The sequence below is a fragment of the Haliotis rufescens genome, unplaced genomic scaffold (assembly GCF_023055435.1).
Source record: "Haliotis rufescens isolate VD_foot unplaced genomic scaffold, xgHalRufe1.0.p SCAF_2, whole genome shotgun sequence".
In the NCBI taxonomy this organism is placed as follows: Eukaryota; Metazoa; Mollusca; class Gastropoda; order Lepetellida; family Haliotidae; genus Haliotis; species Haliotis rufescens.
In genome coordinates, this window is record NW_025963890.1 from 64599500 (window position 1) to 64615892 (window position 16393).

At 38.6% G+C, this 16393-nt stretch overlaps 1 protein-coding gene across 10 annotated transcripts in view; it reads left to right on the forward strand.

Moving 5' to 3' along the window:
- LOC124116720 (kelch-like ECH-associated protein 1) overlaps positions 1–15729 on the forward strand; it is a 63851-nt gene extending 48122 nt beyond the window's left edge. For 8 of the 10 annotated variants that reach the window (XM_046478165.2, XM_046478170.2, XM_046478167.2 and 5 more), the window contains 4 exons: positions 10431–11736; positions 12198–12403; positions 13182–13358; positions 14671–15729. In XM_046478165.2, the coding sequence (XP_046334121.1) occupies positions 10431–11736; positions 12198–12403; positions 13182–13358; positions 14671–14807 (1826 nt within the window). In that variant the 3' untranslated portion in view covers positions 14808–15729. Of the gene's footprint in view, positions 1–3215; positions 3360–10430; positions 11737–12197; positions 12404–13181; positions 13359–14670 lie in introns of those variants that run through there. The other 2 variants (XM_046478169.2, XM_046478171.2) reach the window with 2 other exon arrangements.
- Positions 15730–16393: the final 664 nt, after the last annotated feature.

Below are 16393 nucleotides of genomic sequence, written 5' to 3' on the forward strand. Positions count from 1 at the left end.
CTTGTTAATGACTTGTGGTCATATCAAATATTCCGATATGATTACCAATGACAGCCATCCCCAGGTGATTCAAATGACAAGCATTACAGGAAAGTGATTATCAGTGTGTCATGTCATTGGTGATTGGCTGATTCCTCGCTATATATACACATGTATAACCTAGGTGTACTAATCTCGTGACGTACTCTTTGGTGATTTGTGTTAATGAAACAATTACATTATTTATGACAGGTCAATTTTTAAGATTGTGTATTGTGTGTTAAGACTGGGTGCATTGCTCTTGTCTGGAGTGCTCATTGCGGAAGGTGGGATGTCCGTATTCACTGACTAACTTCAGGTAGTACGTACATGGGTGTGGTAGGTACATTGCCACTTGTCCACCCACTTGACTGTATACACTGTAACACCATCTTGACTCCTTGTAACAATCTTACTTGAGTTAGATTCTCAAACTTATATTTATTCAAATGGTTTACAGTTGATTATGGACAGTAGTTTGGGTATGCTCAAAATCTTCTTGTTATTCATACATGTTCTACAATTTGAATATTAAATCAATATATGTGTATTTTTATTTATATCTGACTTTAATTTGCTAAGTTAATGGCCAAAAATAAATCTGTGCAAGTTATAGGTTCTCTCCCCCCCTCAGAACCTTACTTCCTGGTAGTTCGTTTTCAGAAGGTGTTGTTTTTTTCTTTCTTTTTAAATTTTTTTTATTTTTTTATTTTTTTTTTATTTGTAAAATAAATTCAGTTTCCAGTGAATTATCTATACTTATTTAAATGAACAAACAGAAATATTGTAGATAAATGTTGAGAACAAATGCTTTGAATCAACAAGATAAGTTACTAATGGAAACACTAGTACCTCCTGTGTTCACTACTGGTACATTGCTGTACAATATTGATTTCTATCGGGGTATAACAAAATGTTATACCCAACATCATCATCTGCATTTTGCTGTTCCCTTATTTCTTTCAATCAGTATATTTGTAAAAAACAAACTGTACTTGACACTTCAGCCTTTAGTCAGTCAGTGCCAGATGTTGACATGACAAAGGTGAAGTGTTCTAACCTATGGGGGTCAGTCACCGAGTGCTCTTCATTTTGGGTCAGATTCTACACATTGTATATTGCCGACACCCACTCTGGTATGACGGTGTTATGTAGAAGTAGAAGGTTAGTTCTCTGACTAGTAGCTGCTGATGGAGCCACATTCTAAGGACTAGATGTCCTGTTTGGAGACTGCCAGTGAGTTGGGTTTGCCAATGTTGCAGCTACATTGTGGTAGGAAGCAGTTTGGATAGTGTATAATTTTATTACTTATTCAATCTGTGCGAAACACTTTTGAGTTTGAGACTACTTTACCAAACTTGACTCTTACTCGACTCTTACTGTTACACAGTGGTAGAAAGTAACGCTTTCAGTCCACTAGTCCTTATAATGAAAACATATAGCAAAACCCTTAAAAATGGCAAATTTCTACTAGTCCTTATGATACCTTAACTATTGGGCAGTTTGACAAGGACCACAGGATTAGTGCCAATTTCTAACACTACTCTCAGCATACGTTTCAGTAGAATAGAGTGTTGTTATGTGGACTGTTTTAGCTGAGCTTATTAGACCGAACAAAAATTGATTAGACTCTTGCTTCAGACCAAAGTCGCAGTCTTTATTTAGTGGGTTAAGAAGTTTATTTTTAAGAAATCATTTTTGCTCATGAAGTGTTAATTTCAGGGTTGATGTCTGGGTGTCATGCTTACAGAATTGAAAAATGCTTTTTCCATTAACATCTATTACGGGTGGTAAAGATTATTCTTTTAATTCTGTTACAATTTTGGCAGGTAGGTGTATTTACTGTGAGTAATTTTATAGGTAAATAATTAGCCTTTTCATAAAATCAGGAACAGATTTTGGGGTTTACATGAACATGTATATTCTATTCTGGAAATGTTAAGGCCGTATTTAGGCATGCTGTTGATGTTTGCTGTTAACTGCGTTAGAAATTGGCACTAGTCCTGCCTGGTAGACCTTGCCAAACTGCCCAATAGTCACAGGACATTACAGGTGTGACAGGTGTTACAGGTGTAGGCATAATCAACAGAATGGGTTAGACCTAACTGCGTATTTTCAACAGGACCAAATGATCCTCACAATATTTGTAATAACCAGAGTTAATAGTTCAGACAGAGGTCTGCTGTTGTCGTGTGTGGTTTAGGCGAGGACATAACCCACATAAGCCGTGTTACGCAGAGTGTAAGTATCAAGTCATGACACTTCAGTCATGCACCACTGACCTCGCCCATAATGCAAGGCAATGCATGAACGTAATCTATGTGAAGCATCACACTTTCCCATCTTCCATACTGGTTGGGGTGACACAGTCCTCATCATGTCAGTACAAATAAACTACCGAATGGGACATTCTTTCAGCTCGGGTGGATTTTAAGCCTTAGAAAATAGAATTATGAGTACTGTATTCAACATAATAAGCGCCCTGCTCTAATAAGTGCCCACGGCTACATTTGCTGATATGTTGGCCAGTGAACAATCCCAATAAGCACCCCTTCTGATTGATCAATGTACACAAGACTTATTTATTCGCGTATAATACGCACTCGTGTGTTATATGCACCCTTAATTATGGGCAATTAAATTCTGGAAAAATATATCTGTCGTACATAAACATTCAGGCTGTCAGCATAAACCATGAAATTTGTCTTTCCACTCTGTTTTGTTGTTGTTGTTTTTCACCAAAATAATAATCTAATAAGGGCCCCCTTTTTCTAATTTTGAGAGCCCTGGACGGTTATTACGTCGAATACGGTATGTGATTTCAAACGATGCACCATATGTAGTGCCGATTAATAACCATCACTTTGTCCACCCAACCAATATATGGACATAGGGAACCATTTTGATAGAGAATTACACTTTTATCACCTCCTTGACAATACGAAATGTCTCTCGTTAGTTCTCAGCTATTAAACCTGCCAGAAAAGTTGCGACTTTTCATTTTTTCCACCCGTGTGCTACTTGTTCAGCTTGACTGAAATTGAATGAGCGGTGTAGGTAGGAAAGCCATGTGACTATTGATGTGGCAGTCAGTAGGTATATTTGAGATCTACACAGTGTGCCCATTCAGGCATTGAGGGGAACAAAAGATCAGGTTGGATTAAGTGTATTGTGAGCCACATTGACGTAAGAGACCATTTCAACCAGTATATTTTGAGGAGTGTCGTGAAGATGATGGGACTAGAAATAGGGAGGGATGACATAGATCGGGAGGATGTCTTAATGGTGGATATGTCCCTGGGATTCCCATTTTTGGATTTTTGTCTTCCATACGATGTAAGGTCAGTGTTTAGTTTGTGATGACTTAAACTAAAACATTTAACGATCATGAGAACTATAGATTTGTGGTATTGGAACTGGTGTTTGGGATGATGGTTTTGAAAGCATGTGTGATCCACATTTTGGAGTTGTTGCTGTGTGATTTCAGTGTTGAGAACATGTGGTCGACGTTACTGTCACTGGAATGTTATTTTGTTTTCTACTTTTTTCCTTAGGGTTCTGTCTCTTTTGAGTCTTTGTTGTGTTTCAAATGTGAGATGACAGATAGACTTTGTAAACTTTTGGGAATATCAGTTTTTGAGGTTGGGGGATGGGGCGTGGAGGATGGGGTTTGGTTTTGTGCTTCTGTGACACTGAAACTTGTACGTTATAGTTATGTTGTTGTTGGTTGCTATTGTTGTTGATCTTTGAACTTTGTATTACTAAAGTACTGTCGAAATGCTCGAAAAATGCTTTCTGGCTTCATTTATTGAATACAAATTATGAAATAAAGCTATGAAAATAGCATATATCAAAATAACACAAGTCTACCTAATATAGCCTATCCTAACTGATACAGTGACACTTTTACAGGTGACACTATGATAAACTTACCGTGTTATCATGCATGTATGAAACGGCCTATAGCCTGTGGTATTTACGTAACACCAGCCCCGAGTGATGACCTCACACCGGCCCGTCCATTCGCAGACTACATTATTATGATTAAGGCTGCAACAAATACACTATGAGGCCAATACGATTCGTATCGCGAAGGTAACGAATAAAAATATTAATTCACGAATACAGTAACAAGTCGGCAGCTGATGTATTATTTGTTATTCAGTGAAGCAATAACAACATAAATTATTTGACATGGTTTGTAAATTATTAATATATTATACATTTATATACTGCACTTCTCTAGGTACTAGTATCTGCTCAAATGCGACAATGACCAGTGACCACATTACTGTCAAATTATATAGTATAAGAGTGTTGTCTTTTGAAGAAATCTATACATATAATGTGTTCTTATCAATATTTTTATGTAAATGCACATGCTTGCATATACATAAATATTCGATTCAAGTGGCCACGAATAATGAATTCAATTCATGAATGGATACGGTTCGATTTACCGAATACTCAAGTGAATCATAACAGCCATAATTATGATTAGTACAAACTTGCATGTCCATATTTCTATAGTCCGTTTCCTACTTTCCTCATTGGACATGAATCTGAACTTGCTGTTTCTGCTTGAATTTTTCTCCTGTACAATTGTCGATAGGACTTCTTGTGACTGAAATACTTCAAACCACAGGTAGGTAGATCAGTAGTTACTTGATGTTTCAATAGCAGCAGTCTATCTTGTTTTAACGGGAGGGGGGCATTTTTCTAACATTTTCAACAGTACTATAATACAACTGGACCTACAATCAGTCTCTCAAAACATTAGGTTCATATTGCTGGAAGTAAAGACAGCCTTATGGAATATTGTATTCCTATTTCCGTGGGAGATAAGGAGACACTCTCTCAGTGTTTTGATTGCAGCACTTCTTTTTATTTCCAATGTAATAAATAACACCTGGCTATATTTGTAGAGTCCCTCATAACATTATGTTCAGCTGTAAGTTATGAGGTCAGTCGACAATAAACTAGAGACTCACATACTCAGAAGAAATGAACTGGATATGTTACAGAAGCAAGTTATCTATAACCTATAACCATTTAAAGTGGTGATTGTAAGCCACTTGTTGACAAAGAATCCCACACTATGGAGGCTCAGAATGTAAGATAGTCACACAAAGTGAAAGTCTGTTCTTCACATTAGGACGAAGCTAACTATGAATTCCCCCTTGTACAAAGTAAAGACAAAGCTAACTGTTAATTCCCCCTTGTACAAAGTAAAGACAAAGCTAACTATGAATTCCCCCTTGTACAAAGTAAAGACAAAGCTAACTATGAATTCCCCCTTGTACAAAGTAAAGACAAAGCTAACTATGAATTCCCCCTTGTACAAAGTAAAGACAAAGCTAACTGTTAATTCCCCCTTGTACAAAGTAAAGACAAAGCTAACTATGAATTCCCCCTTGTACAAAGTAAAGACAAAGCTAACTGTTAATTCCCCCTTGTACAACATAAAGACAAAGCTAACTGTTAATTCCCCCTTGTACAAAGTTAAGACAAAGCTAACTGTGAATTCCCCCTTGTACAAAGTAAAGACAAAGCTAACTATGAATTCCCCCTTGTACAAAGTAAAGACAAAGCTAACTATGAATTCCCCCTTTGTACAAAGTACATTCAAAACAAAATGGTGGGCAGACAGACAAGTAGTTATTCTTGGATTTTGACCAGTGGTATGAATCTAACATTTTCTGTCAGATACACATCTCAAATTATAGCTATCTTTATTTATGGCTTTTTGAAAACAGTTATTTCTATTGTAAGTTATACAGTTTAACCAGGGGCAGTTTGTCAAAGATCCTGGATGTCATTTTAGATAGTTGAAGTTCCTGTTTTTCAGCCTTAAGATCGTATCTTGTATCTCCTGAAATACTGTCTTTCTAAAGATAGACAATAATCTATTTATGATCACTCAGCTATAACAGCTATATTTGCAATTGCTTTTTGCAAAGGAGTTTGATTCTATTCTCTTACTGTTTTTGGGGGTTTTTTTTGTTAAAGGATAAAAGGATGATTCAAAGATAATTTTTTACCTTTTTGTTTTCATGCTCTTAGACCTATACTAAAATCAGGGTTAGAAACTAACAGTTTTTGTCCACTAGTCCTTACAATGATAACATATAGCAAAACCTTAAAATGGGCCAATTTCTACTAGTCCTCAGGATACCTTTACTATGGGGCAGTTTGGTAAGGACTACAGGACTTGTGCCAATTTCTAACGCTGAAGATATGTTCAAATAATAGAAGTCAAGGGACCCTTGTCTTAACCCTAATGTTAAAATATAAAGATTTACAGAAACTCTGGATGAATTAATAACAGAAAACCTCAAGAAGTCTGGACATCCCTTAATTTCTAACACTGCAAGTGGAATTATGAACCGATAATAATATCTGATACCACACAAGGTTTGTGTCAAGTTAACATTGAGTAAACATTCCCCAATGGGACACTAAGCCCAGGTCCAAGAGGTCAGTTGGTCAAGGCCTCTGAGACATGGTTGTGTGTTTCAGGACAAGTCAACTGATACATCAATATCTGTCCTTGTCACAGAAATATGTCTATTGAATATAAGAGCCTGCTGTAGAGGCTGTCAAGTAAGAACACGGTTGTCATGTCCATTTGTTTATGTGTTTACAGGTCTACTTGACAACTGAATATGATGTACAGCGTTATTCTATTTTACTTTCTTTCTAAAAGAATTGTTGGTGGGCTAGTGTTATATTTATAACAAATGTTATATTTCTGATAACACTTTCTAAGTAAAGTACAGATTCTCGTACTTTTTGGGATTGAGTCCTGTCCGCGATTTGAACCCACACTGCCAGAGTGAGGAACCGAATCGCCAGCACACATATTATAGTGTTGTATTAATTTGGCAACACAGTATGTAAGAAATGAATTGTGATACACACAGTTATAGAAACTAACAGTTTTAGTCCACTAGTCCTTATAATGATAACATATAGTGAAAGCCTTAAAAATGGCAAATTTCTACTAATCCTTAGGATACCTTAACTATTGGGCAGTTTGGAAAGGACTACAGGACTAGCGCTAATTTCTAATGCTGACAAAGGTACTGTTGATTTTGTAGGATGTGAATGTTAAATAAAATAATTTAAATTAGATAACATGGACAGGTTAAAAAAAATAATTAAATATTAAACTATATGACTATATTGTTCTATTATTGTTGACCAGGCTTGTAGGGGACAGGTATCACAAGGAATCATCTTTACCCCTCTATAGTGCTTCACTCAGCCAGGAAATAAGAAAGGGTGTCCAATTTGAAGCACCTGAATGTTAAGGTCAGGCTGTCTGATAGACAACAGCAGAAGGCCAGGGACTGAAGCCAGTGGTTATGATAGGTAGCCACTGTCAAAGGCCATGCACTAGTGAACTGTTAACCCACTTTATCATTACACATACTGATGTCATTACAGACTCGGACTCAAGTGACACTTGAAGTGAGTCAAGCCTTTGTGATCCCGGTTTAGGGATCGTTTAGAAAATATAATAGTTTGATACTTGCATGTATGCTTCGGGGAAAGACGTGACTGAACATTACAGCCGAGTGACTTCTGAAGGTTGACAGAGATTTGGGCTGTCTACGTGCCTTATCTCTCCATTTATTGTGATAGGATGTGCTTGCTAACTGTGACTAAAGACATTTGTCTCTTGCCTAGCATGACGAAGGTATTTACACATTTTTTAATTTGTGAATAGTTTTAATTTGACACCGTTTTATGTGAGGTAACTTCTAAAATAAGTATAATTGTGCTGCTGTGATAAGGACGGAATGTATGTTTAGACTGGGGGTTAAATGTTGAAGGGTAGGCAGTATTTCTGAAACTTATCAACTATGTGATGAAATGTATCGGGATGTTGAACTATATACAAATGTCAGATGTGGGAATTTTTACTGATATCATGCTGTACTTACAGCACTTGCAGGTCAATCTAGAAATATATCTATGTGTGTTATCTTTCGTTATACATTTTGGTTTTAAAGTTATTTCATTTTTCTCCTTCCTGGGTGATGAGAAGTTTATGACAAGGTGTTACGAGATCACATGGAGAATGTGGGAGGAAAGCCCAAAGTGATCCAGGTCTCAGATGTTTACCGCTTTGGTGAAACCCATGAGCGTGGTGCGGACAAACCTAGTAGTAGTAACATAATCGAGTCAACCCAGGATTCGAACCCACGATCATAGATTTCTGACGTGCTCGAGATGCAACTTAGACGACTAGGCAACCCGTGCCCCCTTTAATAGAAACACCTGTTATGAGCATGGCTTCCATTCAATACTTTGTTGATTTCTCTTACATTGATTAATATAATTATCAAGCCTTAAAGATGGTTCACTACTATTGCAATACAATCGCAGTAGTGAAAGTAGCCCCAATAGTGAGCCCTACAGCTACTTCTACAGCCTCTAATAACATGTCTCTTTCTTCATGACTGTGTGAGTGTTTGTATGCTCCTGGCCCAGAATAACTAATAATTATTTGCAGTACTGTCAGATTATTTGGAAGTCATAGCTGTATTTGTCCCTGTAGTTAGGTATCTTTTTACCGACATTTTTATCTGGCCATGTATCACAATATTAATAGCAAATATCACAATAATCGTTATATACAATCAATACTGTCTTTGAAAGATTTCACGGTTCTGTACGTCATCCATTGTCAATATACGGATGAAGGGACGTAGTGTATACAAGACCCTGCAGTGTCAAACGTCATCCATCATCAGTAAAGATGAAGGACTATAGCGATACAAGCTTTGAAGTAATCACAATGTATACTACTCAAAATAAGGAAGGAACACCAGATTCTTTCATGTTACTATAGTTAATCTGTCATCACATGGGTGTTCTTTAACTTCTTTTGAGCAGTATCAGTCATGACCTGTACATCTTTGTATAACATTGTCTTGTTCTATTGTCGGGAACATGTTTCAAATAGGGGGGTTAGCATTGAAATCCTTAAGATAAGCTTCAAACCTAGAATGTGACAGTTGTTGCTGTTTGTTAAGCATGTAAAGCGTGTGTCCTGTGACTAAAGCAAACTGCCTGGGTTTACCTGTCTACCAGGTGTCGAAATCCGTTATTCTCATGATCAGGTACAAACGATATTACTTCCTTAAGCACGTCTAAAAATAGTGTCACATAAATAGCGTAGTGTCATGTACGTTTGAAAGAAAATGACAGTGCACAATTCTGTTTCTTCCGTCTGTTCTTTTGTCTACATGTACTTTTTGTCTGATATTTGTGTAGGTGTATACTTCAATCATCTGAGCTTGGGTAGTGGTGAAGGTAAATTATTGCTCTGTTGACCAATTATCCGAATATCGACTGACTTTTGTCATTGTGTGACTGAGGTATGGGTTAGTGTGTCCTGTATCGGGCAAGCCTGCATCATTAGGATGAAATGTGGGGCAGTCAATATTCTTTGAACTGCTTCATGAAGAATGTATATATTATATTGGACAGGTTTGTCTAACAGGAAATGAAGTGTCTTTTTTAATATGACTATAGCTTGTGTATGTAATGAGAATTGTCACATTGTATGTGACTTCTGTTTTTAGCGTATTGAGACATGTTGTCGTCTTTTCTTGCTATTCTGACATTATAAGATAGACTCAAGGTTGTCCTTGCTTGACAACGGTGTAAGGATCTATACTGAAAAGTCGCTTTTCACAGTATTAAAGAAGTTGTTATCCATAAAATTGTGTCTATCTTGTCATACGTCAACTTCTAAGCAATGCCTATCAAACAATTTATTCTGACATTGGTGGAATGTGGTAGGTTTAAATGGAATCAGCCATGTCGTGCTTAATGTGTGATGTGTGTAATGTCACTAATGCAGTCTGTGCCAAAAACATGTGAGTCTACTAGCCTGAACTTGGCTCTTAGCATCATTTTCAGTAGAATTTTGTGTTAATATGTGTACAATTATAAGCTGGGCTTACTAGACCAATCGACCCATAAAGATTCCGGGGTAGAATAGGTCTTCAGCAACCCATGCTTGTCGTAAAAGTCGACTAACGGGATCGGGTGGTCAGGCTCGCTGACTTGGTTGATACATGTCATCGATCCCAATTGCGTGGATCGATGCTCATGATAATAATCACTGGATTGTCTGGTCAAGACTCTATTATTTACAGACCGCCGTCATATAGCTGGAATATTGCTGAGTGCGGCGTTAAACAACCAACCAACCAACTAGACCAATCAGAATTTTACTCGACTGGGACCAGTGGCTTAAGTCTCAGTTTGGTAATGTAAGCGTTCATGAGTTACTCACTGAATTCAGAATGAATTTTACAAAGTCACAAATTTCTCAAGTTCTGTTAAGTTTCATAACTTGTCCTCAAACTTATTCCATTCATTATTTATTCCAGGTCAAGATGACGCTAATTCTAAGAATCTTCAACAAGCAGCTCAGCCACTTGTAGAAGGGAGCAAGAGTAAGAAGATCAAAATGGCGGCATCTATACCTTCATCATGCTACCGTCCGAAGCCACAGATCACAGACACCCCGCCGGACGGCAGTATGAACTTTACAATTATGAAGCACCCAAAAGAGGCGTTAGAAATTATGAGCATCCTCCGCCGGACTAAGAAATTATGTGATGTAACACTAATTGTCGGAGAAGAGAAGCTAATGGCTCATAAAATAGTGTTAGCTGCGGCTAGCCCGTATTTCCGTGCCATGTTTACTGGCGGGATGAGGGAGGAGGAAATGTCGTCTATTCCGCTGCACGGTATATCGCCATGTACGCTAGCTGTTCTTGTGGAGTTTGCATATACTGCTGAAATACACATCAACGAAATGAACGTTTGTTATCTTCTTCCAGCTGCCACCATGTTTCAGATGACGCATGTCGTTGAGGCTTGTAGTGTTTTCCTTGAGCATCAGCTCGACCCTAGTAACTGTATCGGTATTGCTGACTTTGCAAGCGAACATGGCTGTCCAGAGCTTGAAACGAAAGCAAGAACATATATTTACAAACACTTCTGTGAAGTTATCAAGTGTGACGAATTCCTCATGCTGAGTCCTTGCCAAATGATAATGCTCATCAAGCAAGATGAATTGAATATCCGCTGTGAGTCTGAAGTGTTCCAGGCAGTGATTCGATGGGTAGAATCAGACACGGAAAAACGTCTCGGCAAGTTGGAAAGTCTCTTAGCGGCAGTGAGGGTTCAGTTCCTGTCTCCATGTTTCTTAGAACAACAGCTCAAAGACTGTCATATTCTCAAAAAGATGCCGCAATGTCTACAGACCCTGAATGATAAACTTCGAAAGCTCAAACTTCATGAAAAATGTCCCGAAAAGCCTCGATTACCTTGTGCTCCACTTGTTATCTTTTGTGCTGGTGGTTATCTTCGACAGTCCCTAAGTAATTTTGAGTGCTATAACCCAAAGTCAAATCAATGGCATCGTCTTCCTGATTTGCCAACCCCTCGGAGCGGACTCAGCGCGTGTTTAGTTCGGGGAGCTCTGTACGTGGTTGGAGGGAGGAACAACTCCCCTGATGGCAACATGGACTCCAACACGTTAGACATGTATGATCCCATGAGGAATGTGTGGACACCACGGTCACCGATGACTGTCCCCAGGAATCGTGTGGGTGTAGGAGTGATTGATGGAATGATCTACGCAGTTGGAGGCTCTCAAGGACAAACTCACCATAAGTCTGCTGAAAAGTAAGTACGCCGATTAAAAATATACTACTCAAAAGAAGTTAAAGAACACCCAATTCTGCATTGGTGTTACAGATTAACTGTAGTAATATGAAAGAATTGGCTGTTCTTTAACTTCTTTTGAGTAGTATGTGAATATGAAACACTTTTGTTAGGGGTATTTTATTGTGGGACTCGGCATTATGATATTAGTATTGACTGCAACTTTAAAAGTCATTGACGTCTTTTGGACAATGTGTTAATAAAAATTAAAAGACAAATACAACCATTTTAATGCAGCATGCTAGTATACCACAGACTTGAAGCAAAAATATTGTTTGGTAATAATACAATAACACTACAAGAATAGTCTCATATACTCTGAAGATAATTTGCTAAAGATTTCTGTTTATTAAACACTGCACCAACTGCATCAAACATGTCAAAAACATCCCCAAATTAAAGTTTAAATCATCTTTTTTTAGATATGACCCTGAACTAGACTGCTGGACAATGGTATCGACCATGTCCACCAACCGTATTGGTGTGGGATGTGCAGTGGTCAACCGGCTGCTGTTTGCAGTTGGGGGATATGATGGACAAAATCGTCTGAAGAACGTGGAATGTTATGACCCCGAAAAGGATGAGTGGCATTTTGTGGCCCCGATGAATACCATGAGAAGTGGAGCTGGTGAGTGGTTGATATTTTTCACTTGTCAAAAATGCTATCTTGCTTATTAATATACTGGGAATTATAGATCACTAGTACCTCATGCTTGTCATAAGTGTAGACTGAAATGGGTATTGGTTCTTTTCGGGTTGTCAGGCTCTGATTGTAGTGTTGTAGTATCCTGTCGACATGGGACATTGTTCAGGCTATTGACCACTCACTTGTTTGTAGGTCGTTGTGATGTAGCCAGAATATTGCTGATACTGCTGTAAAAACATATCAATATTAAAATACACCATGAAAATTCTGGAGTCAAAATGGTCCCTAGTACCTTTACAGTAACACTGGCCCGCTGGTCCGAGTTTAGTATTTTTTCTGAAGGATCAGTAAAATTAAATAAATGGTGGTCCGGTGGTCTAGTTATTTTGGGGACAAAGTAATTTAAGTTTGTATGACTTTTAAAATCAGCGATAGATCGAGTCTAAACTCTAAGCATCATTGTGTCTACTAGAGATCCAAAAGGACCAATACATTTTGGGGGGGTTCTGGTTCTTTGGACCACTGACAACTTTTGGTCAGTATCAAGCACTGCAGTACCCCATGTTTATTTGAAAAACCAACAATGATCGCTGTCTGACTTTCCTGATTGCTGTCATGCACCAACACCATGGATTCTCAAGCTTTCAATTAGCAGTTTGTCTGCTCTCGTCTTGATTAATTCTGCTGTGTATTAATGTCATTATGTTGACTACCATGGAACAACTTTCTCTTACGGATCAATATGCTGTCCCTGTTGCAGGTGTTATCGCTATGGACTGCTACGTGTATGCTGTGGGTGGGTACGACAGCACCTGTCAACTGAGGTCTGTGGAGCGGTACCACACAGAAAACAACACATGGGAGTTTGTGTCCCCCATGAACAGCCCGCGGAGTGCTCTCAGTGTGGCCGTCATCAACGACAGACTCTATGCTCTAGGTAACTGCAGAACTTGGTGTTACATAGTTGTGGATTAATCAGGGATTGCAATTAACTAAGAAAGTCTACTATCCCGATTAGTGATAACATATAGCAATATCCCCAAAATGTTTAACAAAACTTGTCAAGGCTTGTGGGCTAGTGCTAATTTCTGTGTTTGAGATGCCGGACATGTGTGTGAGGTGCAGGACATGTGTGTGAGATGCAGGACATGTGTGTGAGATGCAGGACATGTGTGAGTTGCAGGACATGTGTGTAAGATTCAGGACATGTGTGTGAGGTGCAGGACATGTGTGTAAGATTCAGGACGTGTGTGTGAGGTGCAGGACGTGTGTGTGAGATTCAGGACATGTGTGTGAGATGCAGGACATGTGTCAGATGCAGGACATGTGTGTGAGATGCAGGACATGTGTGAGTTGCAGGACATGTGTGTGAGATTCAGGACATGTGTGTGAGTTGCAGGACGTGTGTGTGTGAACAAGATTCCAGAAACAAAGAATCTGTCCCCTCCCTACCCAAAAATTGTCATGTAACCAGTGTCATTCAAATAAAACAGTATTTGTATATTCACACCCATCTTGCAATAAACTTTTTCTCACCTCTGGCCCTCATGCATGGTTTACATACAACTATGTGTAACATACATATTATCTACAATATGATAATGATACACGTACTCACTAGTAAGCAAGCAAGCAAGCACTGGGGTATAAAGATAGACAAGGGGAGGTAACTCATGCAGGTCCAATTGACAAGGCAACTTCATGCCATGCCCCCAGAGGTGTCTTAGGGTTGTATACAGGGTTTTATTTTTGAGTGCAACAGTTGTTCTGATGTTATCTGTGTTTTACTATGTTGACCATTGATTAATGAATGAATTTTATTTAGAATTCCTTCCATAGATGAAACAGATTTATAATGAAATTACATAAGAATATTGATAGAAATTTGGAATAATATTTGGATTTGGAGTAAATGTAACTTAACCTCATCTGAAGTCCAGATCAGTTGTCTGTCCATTGTCCACTGTTTCAGTGTATTTCTAGCCTATATATTTCGTCTTGTTTTGTTTATGGCTGTAAAGATACAGGTTGGTCTTCAGCAATCCATGCTTGTCATAGGAGGCGACCAACGGTATTGGGTGGTCAGGCTTGCTGACTTGGTCGATGCATGTCATCATATCCCAATTGCATGGATCGATGCTCATGATGTCAATCACTGGTTTGTCTGATTTAGACTATTATTTACAGGCTGCCATCTTTGTTTGTTAATGTAACCTTTAACTTTAATTCAATGTACCATTTATTTTCAGGTGGCTATGATGGCAATGATTTCCTGTCAACTGTTGAATGTTACAACCCTGACACTGACCAGTGGAATGAGGTGACAAACATGACATGTGGCCGCAGTGGACATGGGGTGGCCGTTGGTGCCGAGCCCAGTTTGTAGTGATAGCAGTCAGTCACCCCTCCTGACCACACCACCACCACCGCCACTGCCACCACCACCACCGCCACCACCACTACCATGCTCTAAGACAGATGAAGTATTGCAGGGCCACCCAAGTGGAAACATGTTGTCTTGAAGATAGTATCATGTGCACTCTCAAGAATGTACCATCGATGGACAGATTGAATGTTTAGCTCTTCCTTAACGGGGTCAACTCATTAAGGCCATGTGTTTCCCAAGGAAGAGCTTTCAGTCAACATCTTCATGATGAGAAGTATGTCACTATTGATAAGAAACATGTCATGATTGATCAAGTTCTTCAGATTATTCAATGAAACTGTGACTGTTTCTTGAAATCATTGAATTGGTGACTATTACAATTATCAAACAGATGATAGCAGATGCAATCATGTTTTATCTAATGGACAAGCAGCTGTACGGTATGCACTTTGGAAAGATGCTTCGTGGAATGTGTAACCATGGAGACGGTTACAAGATTGAAGAATTAGGAGACTGGTGGCTGATTGAGTTTGGTAGTGGTCAGGGTTGTGGTCCAATATCAAGCTCTCCACACCGTATTTACCATATCACTGCTCCATAGGGCCAGCATACTATTTGCCATACAACTATTGCAAAGACATTCTATTTTGTTGATCTGGCAAGAGATATCATATATTGTACTTTTATCAACTGTGTGTTGATTTGGGTATATAATATTCTCGGGGTTTTATACCAGAAGAGGTGAATTTGGACAAGCATTGCTATTGAAACAGCTTTCATCATGATCAGCTTTGGCGTTGAAACAACAGTTGGACAAGCATTGCTATTGAAACAGCTTTCATCATGATCAACTTTGGTGTTGAAACAACAGTGTAGGGTTGTGACTAATTCGGAACTATCATAACAAGAAAAGAACCCGATATCAACTAAACGCTACATTGTTGAGAGAAGGGCCAGGATTGTGCAACTATTTGAAGTTGGGTTTATTCCGGGATGGTTTCTGGCCATGCAAAGGATTGTCTTTCATTGATATACCTCAGTTCCTGGTATTAATGCTGTATCAATACTGACAGTACTTACAATTCCATGTTGAGTTCTGTGATGTGTGAGATTTGAGTGTTGCCTGTGGTATGTTTGTGGAGGGGTGGTGGTGATGCTCGCTATGTTCACGGTGTTGTGATAGAAGACGAGATCTTATCAGCTACTGTGTAGCATAGGTACTCTATAGCATTCATGTTTTCAGTATAAGCCCGCGGTTACGAAATGTCCTCTTGACTCAAATTTGGTAAATCTTAATAAGGTCTTAATGGTTTGGGTTGCTAAGGGAGCTGTGATTTGGAATTGTTTCCCTCAGTTGAGTTTAAAAATATCAAATTTATTAATTCAGTTCTACAAAATGGCTATTGATAGGGTGTAATGAATTACGAGTCAGGATGCAAGCAGAATAGGATGCTAGGTTACAATACAAATACAGTTTATTACATAAACACTGGTACAGAGGGACGGGGACCTTGTCAACATGGGAACCACATTTGTTAAACATAATGCGTGTGTCATAATCAGGGCACAGGTACTGTGTCAGTGTA